This window comes from Caenorhabditis remanei, chromosome II (assembly GCF_010183535.1).
Source record: "Caenorhabditis remanei strain PX506 chromosome II, whole genome shotgun sequence".
Classification (NCBI taxonomy): Eukaryota; Metazoa; Nematoda; class Chromadorea; order Rhabditida; family Rhabditidae; genus Caenorhabditis; species Caenorhabditis remanei.
Window position 1 is genome coordinate 7,073,308 of NC_071329.1, and position 19,388 is coordinate 7,092,695.

General features: G+C 40.6%; 4 protein-coding genes across 4 annotated transcripts; 1 reads left to right on the plus strand and 3 right to left on the minus strand.

The window, feature by feature from the left end:
• Positions 1-5,949: 5,949 nt before the first annotated feature.
• Positions 5,950-8,327, plus strand: GCK72_005002 (uncharacterized protein; the record flags this gene model as incomplete). Its single annotated transcript, XM_003117200.2, has 8 exons — positions 5,950-6,109; positions 6,230-6,420; positions 6,467-6,705; positions 6,751-7,053; positions 7,105-7,252; positions 7,304-7,442; positions 7,492-8,176; positions 8,234-8,327. The coding sequence occupies 8 exons, from the start codon at positions 5,950-5,952 to the stop codon at positions 8,325-8,327; spliced, it is 1,959 nt and encodes a 652-aa protein (XP_003117248.1).
• Positions 7,488-8,732, minus strand: GCK72_005003 (uncharacterized protein; the record flags this gene model as incomplete). Its single annotated transcript, XM_053724983.1, has 4 exons — positions 7,488-7,620; positions 7,695-7,841; positions 7,950-8,188; positions 8,640-8,732. The coding sequence occupies 4 exons, from the start codon at positions 8,730-8,732 to the stop codon at positions 7,488-7,490; spliced, it is 612 nt and encodes a 203-aa protein (XP_053589177.1).
• A 132-nt stretch (positions 8,733-8,864) lies between these two features.
• Positions 8,865-11,069, minus strand: GCK72_005004 (uncharacterized protein; the record flags this gene model as incomplete). The annotated part of the gene is made up of 10 exons (XM_053724984.1): positions 8,865-8,977; positions 9,025-9,136; positions 9,182-9,270; positions 9,321-9,567; positions 9,616-9,969; positions 10,017-10,285; positions 10,341-10,427; positions 10,476-10,546; positions 10,597-10,732; positions 10,925-11,069. The coding sequence occupies 10 exons, from the start codon at positions 11,067-11,069 to the stop codon at positions 8,865-8,867; spliced, it is 1,623 nt and encodes a 540-aa protein (XP_053589178.1).
• A 6,784-nt stretch (positions 11,070-17,853) lies between these two features.
• GCK72_005005 (uncharacterized protein) lies at positions 17,854-18,964 on the minus strand (the record flags this gene model as incomplete). Its single annotated transcript, XM_003116848.2, has 3 exons — positions 17,854-18,603; positions 18,714-18,798; positions 18,882-18,964. The coding sequence occupies 3 exons, from the start codon at positions 18,962-18,964 to the stop codon at positions 17,854-17,856; spliced, it is 918 nt and encodes a 305-aa protein (XP_003116896.1).
• Between the last annotated feature and the right edge of the window lie 424 nt (positions 18,965-19,388).

Below are 19,388 nucleotides of genomic sequence, written 5' to 3' on the forward strand. Positions count from 1 at the left end.
CAAACAAACAAACAAAAAAAATGATCTTGATGTACCTTAAATTATTGGAAATCCGGATAAACAGACAGATAGACATACAGTACCGGTCAAAAGATTGTGAACTTTGGCCGTTTTCAGTTGAAATTGTCCAACTTTGAGAGTGTGTCATGGTAATAATAATGGTCCCATCAAGTAGATTTTTATGGGTCCTACAGATCAAAAGCAGGGCTTTTGTAATTGACAATTCTTTTTTACGAGCACTCCCTAGCAAATCACGTATCGACAAAGTAATTTCTCCTTTAAATCGACCAATTTCAGTGCAAAACAGTGCGATTTTTGAGCTGTCGTCTTAAAATACCCATAACTCTTTAGGGAGTGTCCGTACAAAAAATCGTCAACTTCAAAAATGAAGCTCTACTTTTAATTTGTATGACTCATTAAAAACCTACTAGGTGTGACAATCAGAATTACCACGACACACTCTCAAAGTTAAACAATTTCAACTGAAAACGGTCAAAGTTCTTATTTTTAGCACAGTCCTGTATGTTGAATTCTGGAACTCCGAACAAACAGACAGATAGACAGACCTCATTTTTTGGAATCCAAAATCCTGAATCAAGTTTTTTTTTGAAAGTAATTTACTTTTGAAATTTAAAAACACCAATTGATAAAGCCGACCTCTGTTGACCCAACCACTTTTAACGCCTCCTAATCCTCACAAATTGCTTCTGGTTTTTGTTTTCTCTCTCTCTTCTTTTTTTGCTTCTCCTCGTTTTTCCAGTATAATCAATTTAACTATCCTTTCTCTCTCCTCATCTCTCTTCTATTATTTTGACAAGACCCGGACCAAAAAGCTTGCCACACAGAAATTCATCCCAAATTCATCTGATTCTGCTCCTCTTTCTCTTTTCTCCAACTTTTTCTTCTCATAATGTTTCCAAACATTTCCTCGGGAGGTCTCTTTCCTTCATTTCGTAATAGTCCTCCGATACAGTGCCCGTCTCTTTTTTTGAGGAAAAGAAAACAATGAAACGATCGTAAAGTGGTTAAAGCCACACAGGTTCATTTTTTGGAGGAACGAGAAAAGAGAGGCATAAAACTTTTTTCTATTTTGATAATGGAATTTCGACCTAGATTTTGGGAGGTAAGTGGTGAGGTTTTGGGAGGTGTGGGATTTTGGGAGGTGTGGGTGGTGAGGTTTGTCATAGCTTTGATATAGATTGAAATTTGAAAGAAAAAGAGATTTTGAAGGCTTGATTCACAAAGATCTCTCTGAATCTATACTTTGGTTTTCTCCGATTTGGACGTAGATTTTCGAAAAAATTTTAAAAGTTCATGCAGTCAGGTTCGACCGATCCGAGCCTAGACATCACTCCAGCTGTATTTGGTTCATGAGAATTTCAAAAGTTTGTTTTAGGGGTCGGGTCAAGTAAAACTTGGCTCAATTGTGCACTATCACAGGTCAACTCGATTCATTTCATACAAAATTTTCAAAATTTTTGGTGACTTGCTGTAGGATACAACTTTGGAACATGAATTTCCGCATCTAGGCTTGAAATTACACAACTGCAAATTTTTCTTAGCTAAAAAAACATCTGGCATAAGAAACAGCTTGTCGTTGCCCCATCTCTCTAACTCATTTCCTTCTTCTTCTTTTCCAATGCCACAAAAGAAGAAAAAGAAACAAAACTTGGGCGGGTAATTGTGGTCCCATCCTTCTTCTCATGTCATCTTTCTCTCTTTTTTCGCGCATCATCATCATCTCTCCCTCTCGCTTCTCTCTTCATACCCAATGAATCCTGTTGCGTAATCCCTCTATTCCTCTCAACAGTATCATCATCACCTCCGTTTTTTATCCGAGATTCAGAATGGGGGTTGAATGATGTTAGCAGGTAGTGAGGAGGAAGCTAAATCAAACAACAAGATTCTGTGAAGATTCGATATGAAAATGTTAAGTGATCCGTGATCTTTTCAAGATTTTATGTACAGTTTGCATCTCTCAAAAAGTTTCGAAAATGTGTATCCCTCCACCTCTCCTCCCAAATCAAATCCGCTTACCATTCAATTTCATCTATCTCTACTTCTATCTCAATTCATTTCAAAATTGACGCAATTCCTCTATTATTCTTTTCCGTCGTATTTACATGCGCGGTACACTTAATTTACTTGTGAGCATGACAAATAGACGCGGTTCGGGGGTCTCTACAGTTTCCCGGAAAGTGGTTTCATACTTGACACTTCGTTGCTAATCCCTTTGAATGCTTTCTGCTCTTTTGTTGACTTATTCAAATTTATTGGAGAAAGGAGAAATTGGTATTTGCCTCCAGACATGAGTAATAGGTATCCGTTATGCAGATTTTGGAATAACGTTTTTCTGGCGCTGAAGCTTTGGGCAGACATTTTCTTGTGTCATGTCTCTGTTCTATCTGTCTTAGTTTGGCTCATGGTTCAATCATTTCTGTAAACTTTGGCCGTTTTCAGTTGGAAATATCCAACTTTGAGAGTGTGTCATGGTAATACTGATTGTCCCATCAAGTAGATTTTTAAGGAATCATGTTATGGTCATTTTAAGGGGACAGCTCAAAAATTACCTATTTTGCACTGAAATGGGACGATTTCTGGGAGAAATTACTTCGGCGATATGTAACTCTCTAGGGAGTGTCCGTACAAAAAAGTCGTCAACTAAAAAAATGAAGCTCTACCTTTGTTCTGCACAATTTCTACTGAAAACGGCCAAAGTTTACAACCTTTTGACCGGTACTGTTCCTTGGTTCCCTCTTCCCTATCCGTTAATTTAAAAATTCTTCCTGATTGAATCCCAAAACCAAATCATACAAAATGATCAATTCAAAATCATGCATTTGTAGTATTTGTTTATGTTTCAATTTCTACTTTTCGAAAAAGGATGACGTGGAACTTACAGTATATCACATTTATCAAATTATGACTAATCGTAGGTTTTCAATTGTTTTTACTAGCTTCCGGTCCCACTGTTATAAAAATAGAATCCCTCCTCTACTTGGTACCGAACACGTAGGTGGGCTCTCCATTGGAATTTCGAAATGACTCAAAAGCCTGTACCACTTGACACTTCACTCGGCATTGTTTGAAGTTACAATTAGTGTTTCGATCATAATAGCAAGCAAACCCACAGGAAATTCTCGACAAAACACTTGAGAATAAGCACGCTTATGAGCAATAACCTTACTCAGAATTAGGAAAATCGGAGGAAAGTGTGAAGTGGGATATTACATGGAGCCCGGTCCTTAAACTAAATATAACCTCCCAATAGCTAATCATTACCACGATTTCTTTTCTAACTTCTAAGACTGTCCGATTTTTCTTTTTCTTCCTGTCTTGCCACTCAAAAATTATCATAGCATTTATTCACTCTATTCATTTTTTCTTTCCAATTTTCTCCCTTGTCCCTTCGAACGGACAATAGCTGTTCGTGTAGGTAAAGTGTCGAGACAAAAGACAAAAGGTGTCGATTAGGTGTAATTTCCCGTCCCCTGTCGCCACGAAGACAAACTGTTTTCTTTTTCTCACGGAATGTTTGTATTTCTACTCTCTCCCGCAACCCACGCCTTCATTTTTATTCATCTCCTAGGCGCCAAACCCAGTCTCTCTCATCTCGCATACGAAACAATCAATCTTGGCTCCCGAAACATCCTCCCGGCCATCTGTCAACTAATTGACACCTCTCATAGTATGGTGACCTGATTAGGTTCGGATGAAATGGGGGGAAGAAGAGTGGGAGAAAAAGAAATACAACTTGGTTCGTGCTTTTTTTGTATCGGTAGTAAAGAGATGATGAAGAAATGTTGGATTTGAAAAAAAGAAGTTTAGCGGTTCAAGGATAACTGGGTGGAGATGAAATGAATAAAAAGGTGGAGGATATGTTGGACGTTTTGAAATTAACATATGAAATCTGACACGTGGATTTTTGTAGCTTGATGTTTTTGCTGTTTGGTCAGTTGGTTTGTATGACTTATCAAATCGAAATTTTCTAATAATAAACAATTAAGCTCCGCCCATTTTTCAGAATGGTTCCCGGTCGGTTCGATTCATTTCAGTTGGTTGAATAAACCGTAGCAAAGGCTGTGAACGCCTTTTCTTGTTTTATTTTCAGTTTTTTAACAGTAAGCTATTCTTGTTAAAAAAGATCGGACCCCTTCAGTTTAGGGTACGTGCAGCTAGAAGTTCTGAATCTCACGCGCCTAAGGTGGCCCAGTAATTTTCGGAGTCAGCACTACGTGTCCTGTGAAACGCACCCTTTTACTCCAAAAATGAATTTCTCCCTTCCACGTCATCCCTGAAGCTCCGCCCCTTTTTCTCAGAAGCTGTACCAAACAATAATAATTCACACGCTCATGATCATGATCATTTCAAAATTTTCCAACAATCAAACACCACCTAAGCCCCGCCCCTTTTCCAGAAAGATTCTCATTGCTCCGCCCCTCGCTTTTTATTTTCAGAATTTCTCCACTCTCACATATCACACTCCCCCAACCATCCGTTTCATTTTATCACTCACCTCTCCTTCATATCAGTCTGGTGCCAACCACCCATTCCACTCGTAATCTTCGACGGTCATCAGCAGAAGTTCTCGGAACCTTCTCCATATCTTTATGACATAATTATCGTGTTAATTGCTCTTCTATTTAGTGGCCGCTTCAGTGAACCTATCAGTACGGAGTGTTTATCGGTGCAGTCAGCCATGCGCATTGTTTTGTTTTTGTTTTGGTGACTCAGCAAAGAGTATTCCAGGTGGGATCATCGCTCCCATCTGTCCCAGTTTTAAAACGAAACAAACTACGGTCACTTATTCTCCAGTCCGAGGTGTCACAATCCATGAGAGGAGGTGATAAATCGAGTAGCGCACACATGTTAAACTTGACACCTCAACAGGTTCTCCCAGTTCCCGTTGAAATAAGAAATCTTCTCCCTTCATCTTGTAGAAGAAGCCGAAGGTGACGAAGATCAATTGTCTCCAGAATATATCGGTCAGCTTGTTCCATTCCTCTCCTTTTTTCTCATTCCTCTGATCCATCACTCGTCAACCCGACGACTCCTCCTACTTGTCACGCCGTATTATCATCTAAGTACTCACCTATTCTTCTGCCGATTACCTCATATCATCTAACTTCTTTCTGTGATATTCCCTTTTTTCTCATATTACTTATCTGGTCCCGGATGTGTGTTGGGTGTGGTTGCTTTTGGCGCCAGATTTTTATCGTTATCTGATTGAACTACTGACACCCAGCGGGTGGTATGCGGGGCGATTAATCTTGAGTTCATCTTTCCGAAATTTTGGAAGGTAAAGGAAATTGGGAGAGTTGTTGATTTTGTTAAATTCTTATCATCTTGGCAAACGCGCCCTGTGGCTAGATTTTTGGTGGTAGATCAATTCTTTATTGACGAAGATAGTTTCAGTAAAGCGCGTTTGCAAAAGATAAGATTTCTAGTAGATGCATGAGCCATGGCACCTGAAATCTCCTGGTCTAAATTAGCTCCAAGAATCCACCATTAACGTGCCAAATCGATTTCAGATTCCTACCATTTTTTTCCTCTCAACCCCCTAATTCTAGCCCCCGATGACTCACAATGACTCTTCTAGAATTGGGCTTTTCACAATCATTTCGTAACGGTTATCACCCCCATTTCCGCCTATTTCTCCTCCCTCTCATCATCATTTTCACAATTGTTCATGTTCCCAGACACCCGCCTTTCCCTCTTCTACTTTCTCGGCTATTTCGACAGTCTAATCAATCATTCCCTCTCATGTATCATCGCTAATTCGATCATTCCGTACGCTCTCTCTTACTGTGTTCGTACTTATCCATTCCTTTTTCTTATCAAATTCAGAAATGCTTCGTGGAACTTTTGTTCTCCTTCGATTACCTTTAATTCGCTATTGACCCCCATATCATACTTTCCTTTCAATCAATTTACTCTTTTTCCAGAAAGATGAGACCGCCATTTGAGTGGTCTCCCCACTTCATTCTACTCCCTTTATTAATCGTCATATCATCTGGATTCCCACTGGAAGAGAAATTCGATGGCCTCTTCCGAGCAGAGCCACCACACTGCTCAAAAACTCCAATAGTACGGGCGCAGACATCTCAAAGTAAGTATTTCTATATATGGCAAGTTTAATTGGTCATGCCTGTCACCAAGTCATGATGACTAATCTATTTTATCACTCAACCATAAACATACATCCCTCATTTCCTTCCTCTTTTTTCAGATGCCATGTCATCGATCGCTCGTGGAATGCAGATGCAGTTCTCCATCGGATTGCACACGGCCGTCTGTTTCCGATTGTACGAGGATACACGGCTCGCTTCAAGTTCAATTAACGGAGTAGATGATGATGCTGGAAATCAGACATCTCTCTTGCATACCATCCGATTGGAGAAATTGGAACACCATCATCCGGTAAGTCTCTTCAGAATCGCTTAATTTTTCAATAAGCCAATATCAGATCACCCAACGCTACACTTTCGGAATCCCTGAAGTTCATGCCAGCTGCATTTGCGAATGCGACGCCACTGCCTCCACCTGCACAGCAGAATCTCATCAATTCACTGCTTGTCCAGAATCTGAAAAGTCTGATGAAACCACGTCGTGTTACCGTACTTTCTTCCCAAATCAAACTCCAATTGGGTGCAGTGAAGACGATAGTCCGAAGCTCTGTTGTGATGTGAGATTCAAGCCATACAAGTAAGTTCTAGTTTTTGAAATTTATAATGAGAAAACACATTTTAGAAACATGACATTCCTGGCTGTCAAACTCGAACAGCCCACGACCTACGCAACATTTGTCTACGCAGCTTATGATTTTGTAAATGGTTACTGGGTGGAGAAGGATAAAACCACTATTCGATCCCAATTGGATGGAGGAACTCAAGATAGACACTTGGACTCAAAAAGAAGAATTTCTCTAGCAGTGACTGCTGGAGGAAGAGCATCCCACCAACTGGAAACCGGAATGTATTTCTCGAGAACGAGTAACGGAGGAGAGACCGAGGAGTTGAGAATGCAACCGTTGAACGAGATTACTGATAATAAGTGAGTTCCTAGTCAACTCAAATCAAAATTAGAAAAACTTTAAAATTTCAGCTTCGACCGCCTTGGATGGTATCGTATGGACGAGTCGGGTCACTTCCATGTTAACAACGGAGTCGTCAAAATGGATGATATCCACAAGGCCAAGGTGAAGAATTGTAAGGAACAAACTTATCGATCAATTCTAGCGGCTAATAATTATGTGAGTTGTTTAAAAAAGGCGCAATATTTATTAAGAAACCACTTTCTTCAGATGCCAAACCATTTCAACTTGAGCCGCCCACTAGAAGTCAGCAAGCCATGGATTCAATCCGCTCGGATTTTCGACAGCTCCTCTCGTCAAGCAGTGGTAACTCATGCCGAGGGAACTAATCTTCAGATATCTATTCATTGTAAATTCTACTACTATGTTGACTCACTCTAATAATTTCTATTTTTCAGTGGACGATGAAGTGGAGAGTCAAAATCTGGTATTCTTCCACAACGCTTCTCGTATCCGCGATTTCTCTGGATCCATCATTGTTGATTCGAAATCTAATAGACTTTTCAACTTGACAGTCTATGAAGCATCTGGAAAAATCGATGGTTCTGTGAAGATGTCAACTGGATTTGGTTCGGACACAATTCACACTTTTACTGCTTACGTCAGTGATCTCCACGCTGCAAACCGTTCCATGATCATTCCACTGCCAGCTATCGTTGGCCAAGGAGCCAGAACAATCTGTCTCCGTGCAGATTCAATGGCTGATATCGACAGTATCTGCCACGTCATCGAGTACTTTGAGAGTCCTCTGGAAATCGATTTGGTCGAGGGAAAATGGCACGAGATGATTGGAACATGCCCGACTTGCAATCAGATCAACTTCAATGGAATGATGAAATTCTTGAATCCAGCTCACTGGATCAAAGGGATCAGTTCGATTGGGGATGGAGTCATGATCGCCACGGATATCGTTGTGTACCTCGGAGTGTTGTGTATTCTGTATTTGTTGATCACCAAGATCATCATTCCGTTGGTGAGATGCTGGGTGTGTCCGATGTCAATGTGCTGTACGGGATCTTCTTCATCGTCTTCGAAGAGCAAGAGTGAGAAGAGGAGAAGAGAGAGGGAGGAGAGACGCAGAAGGTGAGACAAATTCTGAATTGAAATTCAATATCAACCATCGACATATATATTTTTCAGATCCAATGCTCCATCACCTGAACCCCATGACACGTTGGCCAGATACCATGGCACCCGTTCAGATCGCTATTACAGTAGCAGCGAGTACATCTGAATCTCCACTTCTTCATTTTCCCACCCCTTCAATTCTGGTCACATTTTCATCATGTCAAATAATCTCATTTCATCGTTATGGGTAACCCAAATGACACAATACAGTGCTGATTCGACGACGCGTATTTTTCATTTTCTTTCTCTTTTTCCCTGTACCAAATATATCATTTCCCATCCCAATTGTTTCCTTAACTCACGGGTATTCATGTTTTCCCCCAAAAAAGAGAGTCCTGTAACATAATAATTTCTGTGATTTCTTCCCCTCATTGCCTTTTTCTTTCCTATCCCAATTCTCCCGTCTATCCCATCCCACATTGTGCCTTTCAACAGTTTCCAACGGTGCTTCTTTCATCTCGTCACAAGAGACCAAATCTGTAAAATCGCCTGCGGTGCGGGTGTCATTCATTGTGAATAAATTTATTTGACTTATTGACTAATTCAAGCAGACCCGATAGATTAAGAAGCATGAAAATGAAAGGAAGCAGAAACGGATGACGAGAATTGAACCCGGAGATGGTTGGTGGAGAGAGAGAGAGATTCATAGAAAATTCCAGATAAAAGTCAGAATGAGAAGCATGAGATGATGTGGAGATGCCACGTCACTGGTGGCAGAATACAGAAAACCGGTGAGAAGCGACGGGGAGCAACTATCTGAAAGTGAAAGAGGGCTTGTAAGACTTTTAGTAAGACACACTTACCAGAAGACGAGAAATTGAGAGAAAGGTATGGGGTAGCACTGTTTACAGAGACTTCTTCACAGGAGACGCGGTCGTAAACACGGAGAAGATTAATACGGTCCGATACATATGTCTGAAATTTTACGGAGTGTGAATCATAATAGAGTAGAAAGGTTACCATGCAAAATAACTGCCTCGACAAACTATCTCTGGCAATAATGAAGTCATTGTCTTCGTGTTTGAAATTGGCAACACATGTTAACTCATCTGAGACCATTTATTTTATAGTACTACTGTATTTTTACAAGTTCTGTTACCTCCTTCAGGATACGAGCAGTCTCTGACCAAATTCATAGAGTATTTCGAAGAGCAACCAACTTGAAGAATCGGCCCAGGACACAAGCTGGAATAATGCTTCCCTCCAATCGGACACGCTTCTTTCGAACCATGTAAGATGAGGGTGTCACGGGTTTCGACTGAAAATTCGGAGCAGTCAGCGAACGACTCTGATGGGCTGATCTCTCCGTACTCGACGTGTACGATGTGGGGCTTCCGCATGTGTAGCTGAAATATAGAATCTTCGATGATCTAAATAAAAACTGAAATACTCACTCTAACACACTGATACCCCACTTTGCACCCTTTTGTCACATAAGTTCTATAGGTAAAGTGCTCATTGCTGTCAGTGGGGAATTGTTGAAGACAAGTCCACACGGTGTCATTTCTTCCTTTTATTGATGAAATCCATGCTCCGTGATACATACGGTGATAGGTTCCAAGTAGCATTGACTCCCAGTTACGGGCCTTTTCACCATACATGTTTTCAGGGAATTCACAAGCAGAGTGGACAGGAGAATCCTGTCGATAATGAAGAGTTGTTGCTGCCGCCCCAATATGGGTTAGTTCCTGACAGCCTGCGTCAGCAGACTCCCCGATTCGACCACTACTTCCTGATTTGTCATGAATCTGAATATATCATTTTAGTATCGAATATCTCTCTCTATTTCACTTACAAAACATCTATACTGCTCGCCGGCACTGTAACCAACTCTAGCTGCAAAATAATGCAAACCAAACGACTGCCATGACCCAATGCATTCCATTTGCCATATTGCAGATTCTCGATTTGGGATCTCTGGACAAGCTTGGTAGTGGAGAGCAAGTCGGTCGTACTGAGCACATCGGTGGAGGTGAGATGTGCGACTATTACAGATTCCTTGGTTGGTTTGATAGGTGAAATTCATCGGGGCTTCGATAGGGCAAGGGACTGGGATTGCTTCTTCTGAAATAATAGAGTTCAAATGGATTTGAAAAAGATATAAAATATAGTTTCTTACTCCTAAAAAGTGTGTGCATAGAAGTATCCGCACTCATTAATTGGGAGCACCTCTCCAGATTCATTGCAGTGTCGAATATACATTGGGCTGAAAATTAATCATTCATGTCTGATTGATATTTAATGAGCTTCTTACTGGTCTTATAATGCAGCACATTCTCATGAACTGGAAATGTGATCAAGCATCGGTAGCATGGTCCACGAGATCTGGAAGTGAAGGTACATAATTTCTCAACCAAACCAGTTTGACAACTCACGTATCACTAGTCAAAAGATACAAATCCCTGCTTTTCTGCACGCAATTTCCCAAATTTCCAATCGAATTGTGTGTGATGTTCAACTCATTCCCATTTTCTAGCCATACTCCAGTCCATGGCAGCCGACATCTCGACCCTGAAAATGAGCCGTTTTTTCATTTCCTTTCCTCTTTTTTTCTGTTTGGAGACCCTTTTGTTTCCCATAAAAAAGCGAGCTGTCATCTCTCTTGGGATACTCTTCTAAAGTGGATCCAATTATTCTTTCTCGTTTTTTTGGGCTGGTCACTTTTCTACTTCGACCATGAAAAATTAGAACCAAACAAAGTACAAATCCACCTCAAGTTGCTTAGAAGAAGTTCGATTCGTCCGAAATATTCTCTAATTGAGCCACTTCCGTCTATACACATATACATGCCTCCTCCCCCAACGTCTTCTACTAACTTTGCATATGTATCTAAATGTTCCAATGACATTGAATCCCTCTGGGAGAGTCTCTTTTCCCGAAAGAGAGACAACATCATCGTTACCCTCTTGAATATCTTCGAAAAAATGTTGGAGGGTGGTCTAGTAGTGGAGAACAAGACGGTGGTCACGCAATCCCTTATTCGAAATGAAAATTCGGTGTTTTTTGAGTTCAGAAAATAGTGAAGAAAAGAGATAAGAGTAAACAATAGATTGTAGTCGTATATTTTGTTATTATCGGGGGTTTTTGGAGGTTAGAATTATTTAGTAGTCAGGTGGTGTCTGTTCAAAAGTCTGTCTGACCGTATGTCTTCAATCCGAGATGTCCAAATTTTGAAGATCAAGTTGTCTGTAGACTAAGATTTTCAGATTTTCGAATGAAGAAGATTTCAAAAATTCACAGTCCGGAAATAAGAGAAAGTTGGAATATTTGGAATTCAGATTCGGGAAATCGGGGAATCGGAAATAGAAACTTGTCAAAAAGGTTTGAAGATTCTGTACTAAAATTTAACTTCGAAAGCTCAGAAAACATTTGTTTTCTTATAGACATTCATAAAAATTGAAACATTTGTTTTTTGTAATCCAGAAAATTAAACTAAAAACAGTCATAACTACTGGAAACTGAGTATGTGGATATATCCATCTACTTTTATTGATAAAAGACTGTTGGTCGGTCTGGATGTCTGTCTATCCATATGCCCGCATGTTGCTTTGTCCTTCCCATCTCCATTCGCTCCTTTTTGAAGACCAAGATTTCACTTTTCCAACATTCCTGACCTTTTAATTTCCCCAGAATTTTTTCTCCCTTCCGTCCCCATTCCCCACTTTCTACCGGACACCTTCTCTAATCCTTTTCGACATCTCCCATCTTCAAACCCATTTTTTCCGGAAATCCCAATCTCTATGCTTCTTCTCCCTCCCTCGTACTATTATAATTGGATATTCATTTTGTTTTGAGCTGCTGAAAAATCTTTTCTCGCGGTTATCCACCCACCATAAATATCACCATCTCAGAAGCCACCAATTAATTTGTCCCTCGAGAGAATTCTTCTCCCCTTCTTCATCTTCCCTCCAATTCGTTGCCAATCGACGCCGCCACGAACCGCCAAATTGATGAGTCGTGACGAAGAATAAGGAGAGAAAAGACAGAGGCAACGGGCACAAAAATTGGGTGGACGAAGGCGAGAGAGAGAGCCGATTGTTCCGTGAGAAGAGAGCCGCCAAAGAGAAAGAAAAAGTCGACCACATAGAAGGCGGATAATGCGATTTTTGAATGTCATGGATGTGTTGGGGTGGATTTTCGGAAGAAGAAGAACAGAAAAGAAGGAGCATGTCCGAAACTATTAGGGAGGAGGTGTTCGAATATATCCGGGAATGGGAGCAGCTAGAGGGCGATCTAGAAAGCGCCAACAACACCCCAGCCCCTTCAAATGTCCCTCCTTCTCCAAAAAGCCACAAATCTTGCTTAACATGGTCCTTGACATTTATATTCGAGCAGATTCTTATCGTACTATCGAGGTATTTAGGAAAGACACAGAAAGGAGCAAAGGATTAATGGTACTTAATTTTGATCTATAGGAGGGGGAGTGTACTCGCGACGATTTCATTTTATAGTCCAGTGTGATTGGGCTTATTATGGTTGGCTCGAAAAGAGGAGAGAACAGAGGAATTCAATTTGAATTGGATGGGAAGGAGTAGGAGGAATAGGAGTCTGGGGTGTCGGTGAAGATTCAGATTTGGTGGTTACGAAACGTCCTGATCTCATTTTGACACAGCATCGTCAGTACACCGTAGAGTTCTCAGAACTATTAGCACGACACACTTCTTACAACTGCGCTGTACCGAAACCGAAGAAAATTGTGTGCGAAATTGAGAGACTCAGAAAAAAAGAGACATTTTCAAAGGGCATTTCGGTGGAGCGAAGTTGTAAAAACTATGATTCGCTAACATCTAGACCCTCCAGAATACATAACCATGAACATCCTAAAACACACTACTACATGAATTTCCTCCTCCTCCTTCTACACATTTTCTATCCCTCCCTCCTCCCCAAATATATCTGCACACGCAATCAAATCAGTGAGTAGTCCCGTGTATGCCCGTGGACTAAAACATTGCCCTGAAGGCATCTAGATGTACTCTCTCTCTCTCCTTTTTTCTCACTCTCTTTTTTTCTCAAAAAGCCAGAGAGAGAGATTTTTCGATGAGATATAAATATGCCTTTTTGGTTTTATTTTTTCTTCCAATTTCTTTTTCTTGTTTTTTTGCAGAAGAAACTGACCTTGCGAGAGGACGAAAACGACGGACAGGATGATGATGTGGTGGAGCATAGTGGCTCATGTCATTTGAAAGAAAGAAAGTGGAACCGATCCTGAAAAAGTGTGAAGAGTGACGAGTTAATTGAGGGGTGCGATTGGAAAAAAGTATATACATTTCAATTGAATCAATAAAAGTCACCCCCGAAAATGGAAGCGGAGGCGATTATCAAATTGTTATCAGTTGAAATCAAGAAGAGAAGACGAGATGGATGGATGGAGAAAAAGAAAACGAAACCGAGAAATGGAAAAGAGAAAGAGAGAGACGGAAACGACTAATTAGAGAGATTTTGGAATTTGTTTTCAGGTGGATCAAAATAGGTTTGGAACTTGGTAATGAGCACAATCTTTACCTAGACCTCCCAGAGTTCTATGAAGTTTCATAAAAAAAGCGGATTTCCAAACTAAAAAAAGACAACGGAAAAGGGAAGAAAGTGGCGAAAGAAAGGCACTTGAGATCTCTCCTCCCACTAGAGAGAGAGCTGCTCCTAATTAGATACGATGGCTCCCAATATTTCGAGAAATTCCGAAAGGCAAATTTGGAAAATAAAAGAAAGAAGAAAGAGAAGAAAGAAGGATTTTAATGAGTTTGAAATTTCCAAACCGACGAGACTTTGAGATTTTAGATTCCTATTTTGCAGAGCTGGCAGAGAGAAGATTTTGGACGGGAAGTTAGATGGGGAGGCTTTGCAAAAAAGGAACAAATGTGTGACGTGGATAGACTTTTCGAGTTTTTTTTTCTGGTGAAGTGTCTGTTGTTTTTTTTTTTGGAAGGATGGGACAACAGGAAAGAAGTGATGGGGAGAATGACGTAAAGACGAGAAGCGAGCAGGGAGGAAAACATGATAAGCTTTAAAATTTGCTCAAAAAAGTGAGAAAAGGGTTCCATGGCAAAAAATCTAATAGTAAGTCTGTGAGATTTTCACAACTTTGCTCTACCGAACTCTTTCACTGCGTCTCTTTAATTCTAACGAAGTTTTTCGAAAATTCTGTAGAGCGAAGTTATGAAAGCCGTGCACATCTCATAAACATTTTTATACTGTTTCGGAGATGGTTGTCTTCACAACGAACAATTTTTATTACTGAGAAAGGATGAATGTCATAAAGTCTCCGAAATATATGCATAGTGTGACATCATTTTTGTCTGGATGACTCAAAATTTAAAATATGTGTAAAATTGGAAAAAGAAAAAGAACATTTTCATCTAGTATTATTTTCAATTAAAAAACATGAAAAATGGAAATTTGGAGACCAACAATTGAAATGTTAAACTGGTGTGAAATTGGAAACTGTAGATTTTGTATCCAGTAAAAAGTGACGAATTTCAAGAAACCATCCTTCCGATTTTTTGGCTGACTCTCTTCTCAAATCCACTACTTTTTAGTTATTTCAGACTTAAAAGTTCTCCCCATTTCTTATTTTTCTCATTTCTGGAACCTTCCTATACTAACGAAACCTGAAAGATGGAATACCCTATCCAAGAGAATATTACTACTATTATACCCATCCTTCCCCTTTATTTTCTCATTCCTTTTCTTCTCCATTTCCACTATGAAAACAAAAAACAAAGATAGGCTCTTCACTCCCTTCCTCTCAATATATCTATTCTTCCCCTTCTTCAAGTAGGGAGTTCTAAATAAAGTCACACGTTTCCTTCGTGTTCCATTCGAAAAAAGAAGTGAGAAAAGTGCGGCAAATGCTTTGAGAGAAAAGAGAAAGAGAAGAGCACAAAAAGAGCAGAAAAAGGGAAAGAAGACTGGGAGCACCCTCCGTTTTTGGGAGAAGGCGGAGGAGACAAGAAGAGGCGGATGGCTCTTTTACTCCCAAGTGGGCGGGGCTTATTTCCGGAATAGTGGAATAGTGGGCTCCCAGAATAGTTCTGGAAGGAGAGGGTTCAAGTATGGATATATCTGGAAAAAAGTGACCGAAAGAGTGGATCTACGGAAACAATTAATGAGCAGACCTAACCCACTTCAGTCAGGGTCCGCCCTAACCATGTTTAAAGACCGATAGTATAGTGAACAGATATTTAGAAAACATAAAATAGGTTAAAACTGAAGAAATGGGTAGTGAACATCTGGACAAACAGGAATACAGAGAGACGTAAGAACAGATGGAAAATTAGAACACAGCCTGTATTGTGTTAAAGTCAAGAAAACTTGAGACTATTGCTGGTAGGACGTCCGGGTCGATAGACACACAACTGAATGGAAATCTGTGTAAAACCTAAACATGAGCTAAAATCAGGCAAACAAGGATTCAGATGGATCAGTAGTTCAACAAGATGGAAGCGCGTAAATCGACAGACTCACAGAATTTTCTTTCGCTCAAACCAAAAATTTCTTGAAATTTCCACAATGAACAACAATAATTAGCGGCGTTCAAAACTTTAGATAACCACTGAATAAAAAATCAAAAACCATTAGAAAAAGATGCCCTTTTGTCTATTAAAAACTAAAAGAGTGAGAAAATCCTCTCCTTCATTCTCACCTACTCACTTTTTTCCATGTGTTTGCATTTGTGATTTGATATGTGCATAATTCAACACAAGTGGTCTTTCGGAGAAAATGAAAAAAGGAGGGAATAGAGAGTCAATTGAAATAAGTCTTGAGTCAGTCAGAGACTCCAATTTTTTTGAGGTTATGAGAGTTATAAAAAAGGGGAATAATAGGAAGATGGAGAGTGGTTTTTTATTGGCGATTTAATATGGGTAAAGTTGGTATAAGGCTTCAGGGAATAGAGTCGTAAAATTTCAGAATATATCAAATAAGTACAAATGGATTTTCATGAGCTTTCAGGTGGTATAGACAAGTGATGAAAGAAAATAAAATCTCACAGAAAAGCCCAGAGTTAAAAGATGAAATTATAAATATTCTCATCTTATCTGGTGCATGTTGCGGATCTGTTCGATTGTCTGTTTGTCCGAATGTCTTCCCTTCTCTCCATGTAAAATCCATTCAGATCAACTTGAACATCATTGATCTTGATTGTAAAATGAACATCCCGTTCTCCTGTTTCAATTTACAAATCACCCCTCGTCGAATCTGCAGACAACAAATTACCCTCTCCTCTAATCACCCAAAAACTGTTGCCATTCTGTCTGAAGCCTAGGTACGCATGATTGTAAAAATATCTGTTCATTTTGAGATTAGAAGTGACAAGATACAATACACAAGGACAATAAGGAAGTGTCTTTGGAAAGTACAGGTGTAATGTGTCTTTTGAAAAATCGAGGAGAGACAAACAGAAGAAAAATGAATTGGAGGTAAAGAAGAACAAGATTTCATGTAGGGAGAAAGTGTTGGCTAGGTTGTGAAGTGAATGAAACGAGTTGATTTATGGGGGAAAGGTGAGGAGAAGTTCATTGGGATGAGAACGTTTTCGAATAGATTTAAAGTGGAAAAGTGATGAAAGTGAATAAATTCATAAACCTAAAACCGAATTAGTCATCAATGATTGAGTAATTCAAAGTGTAAAAGAACAAAAGTGGAATGTGTTTTTGAATGGGTGAATGTAGTTGGTTTTGAATTTGAAATGTTAGAGATTAAACATCAAAGTTCGAAATTTTACAAGTTGTAGTAGTCTGAAGTCGATTTATTCCAGATATTCCGATTGACGAGTGTCAGAGCTTTAGCTAGTCACTCATGATCTTCCTGTCACACAAAATATGTCTGTCTGTCTGCTTGTCAGTGTGTCCAGATGTCTTTGTCTGCAGAATCCTCGTCAAGAAAGAGTATGATCAACGTTTTCAACAAATCATTTTTTCTTCCATATCGAGTCTCTGAACACTTCGCATTGATATTCCTGTCTCAACTACCGGATGTCTGGAGTCCAAGTCACAAGCCACAAGATTCCTTACGAAATCCTTCAGATCCAAAAATAAAACTTCGAAAAGTAAGAAAAAGTAAAAGTGTATACATCCAGGTGTCACTTTCCTTGAAAAGTACTCAAACCCATCAACTTTCGTTCGAAGTCTTGAAAGCCTATAATTTAGGAAAGTGTTGGTTTTTACTTTTTTCTTTACTTTTCAATTTTTTAAAACTTTTACGAGCCATCCGATGAAACTAAAGTATGGGAACTCCCAGAAGCTCCACTTCATAAATGAGATCCTTAACATATGTATAACAATGTCTCACTCAATCCATTTCGGTGTTTGATGATATAGCTTCTGCGCATATAAATCTCATGGATATATCCATCAGGATGCCCACATCCTTCGGTTTAATCGACTCCAAAAAAGTGTGAACACGATGATTGCGGAAGCGTTTTGCAAGTGAACAAGAACCCGTTCTTCAACATTGCGTAACGTTTTTTCCACCGTTCGCAGCCAGCGAAAATAAAAAATAAATCGCTTAAAATCGAACAACGATTCTAGATTCTAGAATTTTTGCAATGAAAAAATTTGAGATTAAAGACAAGAAATTCATTTGAAGGCATACATACAAACAACAAGATATATGATGGATAATATCTAGACAAATTAATATCCTGGAGCGGTTCTTGGTGGTGGGCAGTGATCGCAACCGCCTCCCTCTCCTGGTTGTCCAGCCTCTCCTTGCTCTCCGGCGGCTCCTGGCTGTCCTGGAGCTCCATCGGTTCCGGCGTCTCCAGCTGGTCCTTGTGGTCCGTCTTGTCCTGGTTGTCCAGCGGCTCCTGGCTGTCCGTCGGTTCCTGGGGCTCCTGGGGCTCCAGCTGGTCCTGGTGGGCCTGGTGGGACGGCGACCTCCTCGACAACTCCTGGCTGTCCGTCTTGTCCTGGTTGTCCAGCAGCTCCGTCTTGTCCTGGTGGTCCTTGTGGTCCGTCGTTTCCTGGGGCTCCTGGTTGTCCTGGTTGTCCGTCGTTTCCGTTGGCTCCAGCGTTTCCTGGGGCTCCCTTTGGTCCGGCGTTTCCTGGTGCTCCTGGTGGTCCGGCTGGGCAGTCGAAGCAGAAGTCATCAGCAGTTGGGATAGCCTCAGCTGGGGCGTCAGATCCTGGTTGTCCGTCTGGTCCTGGTTGTCCGTCGTTTCCGTCGTGTCCGTCCTCTCCTGGGCTTCCTGGTGGTCCAGCTGGTCCAGATCCGCATGAGCAGCATTGACCTCCGGCTTCGGCAGATGGGGCAGAGACAGCAGCATCGGTAGAGTACTCTGGTGCGGCTCCGTATCCGGCTTGACGTTTCACGAGTTTCTTAACTCCCTTGATGCGCTCGTATTGCTCGAAGAGTCCGTTGGTACGGTGGACGCAGAAGTCGACCTAGAAATAGAAGTGTTAATTCACTTGTGTGAATACAGTAATAAAACAGGATAGCATTATAATGTGATAACAGTGATACTAAGTATTGTGTGACTATAATAGGTACTCACCTCAGTTTGGAGGGTGGATTGGACGGTTTGCATGTAGTTGTACAGCGATGGAATGGCGACGATGGCAGTCAATGTGGCGACGGTACTGAAACAATACGTTTCAGAATTCCACAAAAAGTTTCAGAAACATAAATGCAACTTTAGAATATAATATTTCAAAAAGTTTACCTGATGCAGATACCGAAGAAGGCAATCTTGCGAAGGCCCTCAGCCTCGATCATCAACGTCTTCTCGTCTTTTTGCTGGTACATGATTGTTGTGTTCGAATCTGAATGAAACGATGCCATTTGAGGTGCGAGGCGGCGCTTATATACCCCACTTTAAACTGTCTAACGAGCCGCTTCTTCGCAACAGGTCACTACTGAAAAAACGGCGTCGGCGCCGTGCGTTATGCAGTTCAGCGTAACAAAAACACGGTCTGCGTCTATGGAATGTCTCTCGGCTTTACCCAATATCTCTATCCAACCGCCTGCCCTCTTTCGCCGTTTTGGTTTTTTTGAGTGGGTTGGCAGTGCCGATACGCAGAAGGCTGACGATGATTTTCGATGAACCTGTGAAACAACGATGGTATCTGTCTATGTGGATAAGATAGACATCTCCATCTTTCTTTTTTTGGCTTTCCTCTTTTTGACGCCTTGACGATGTTTAAGCTGTGAAGAATTAGAATTCGAAATG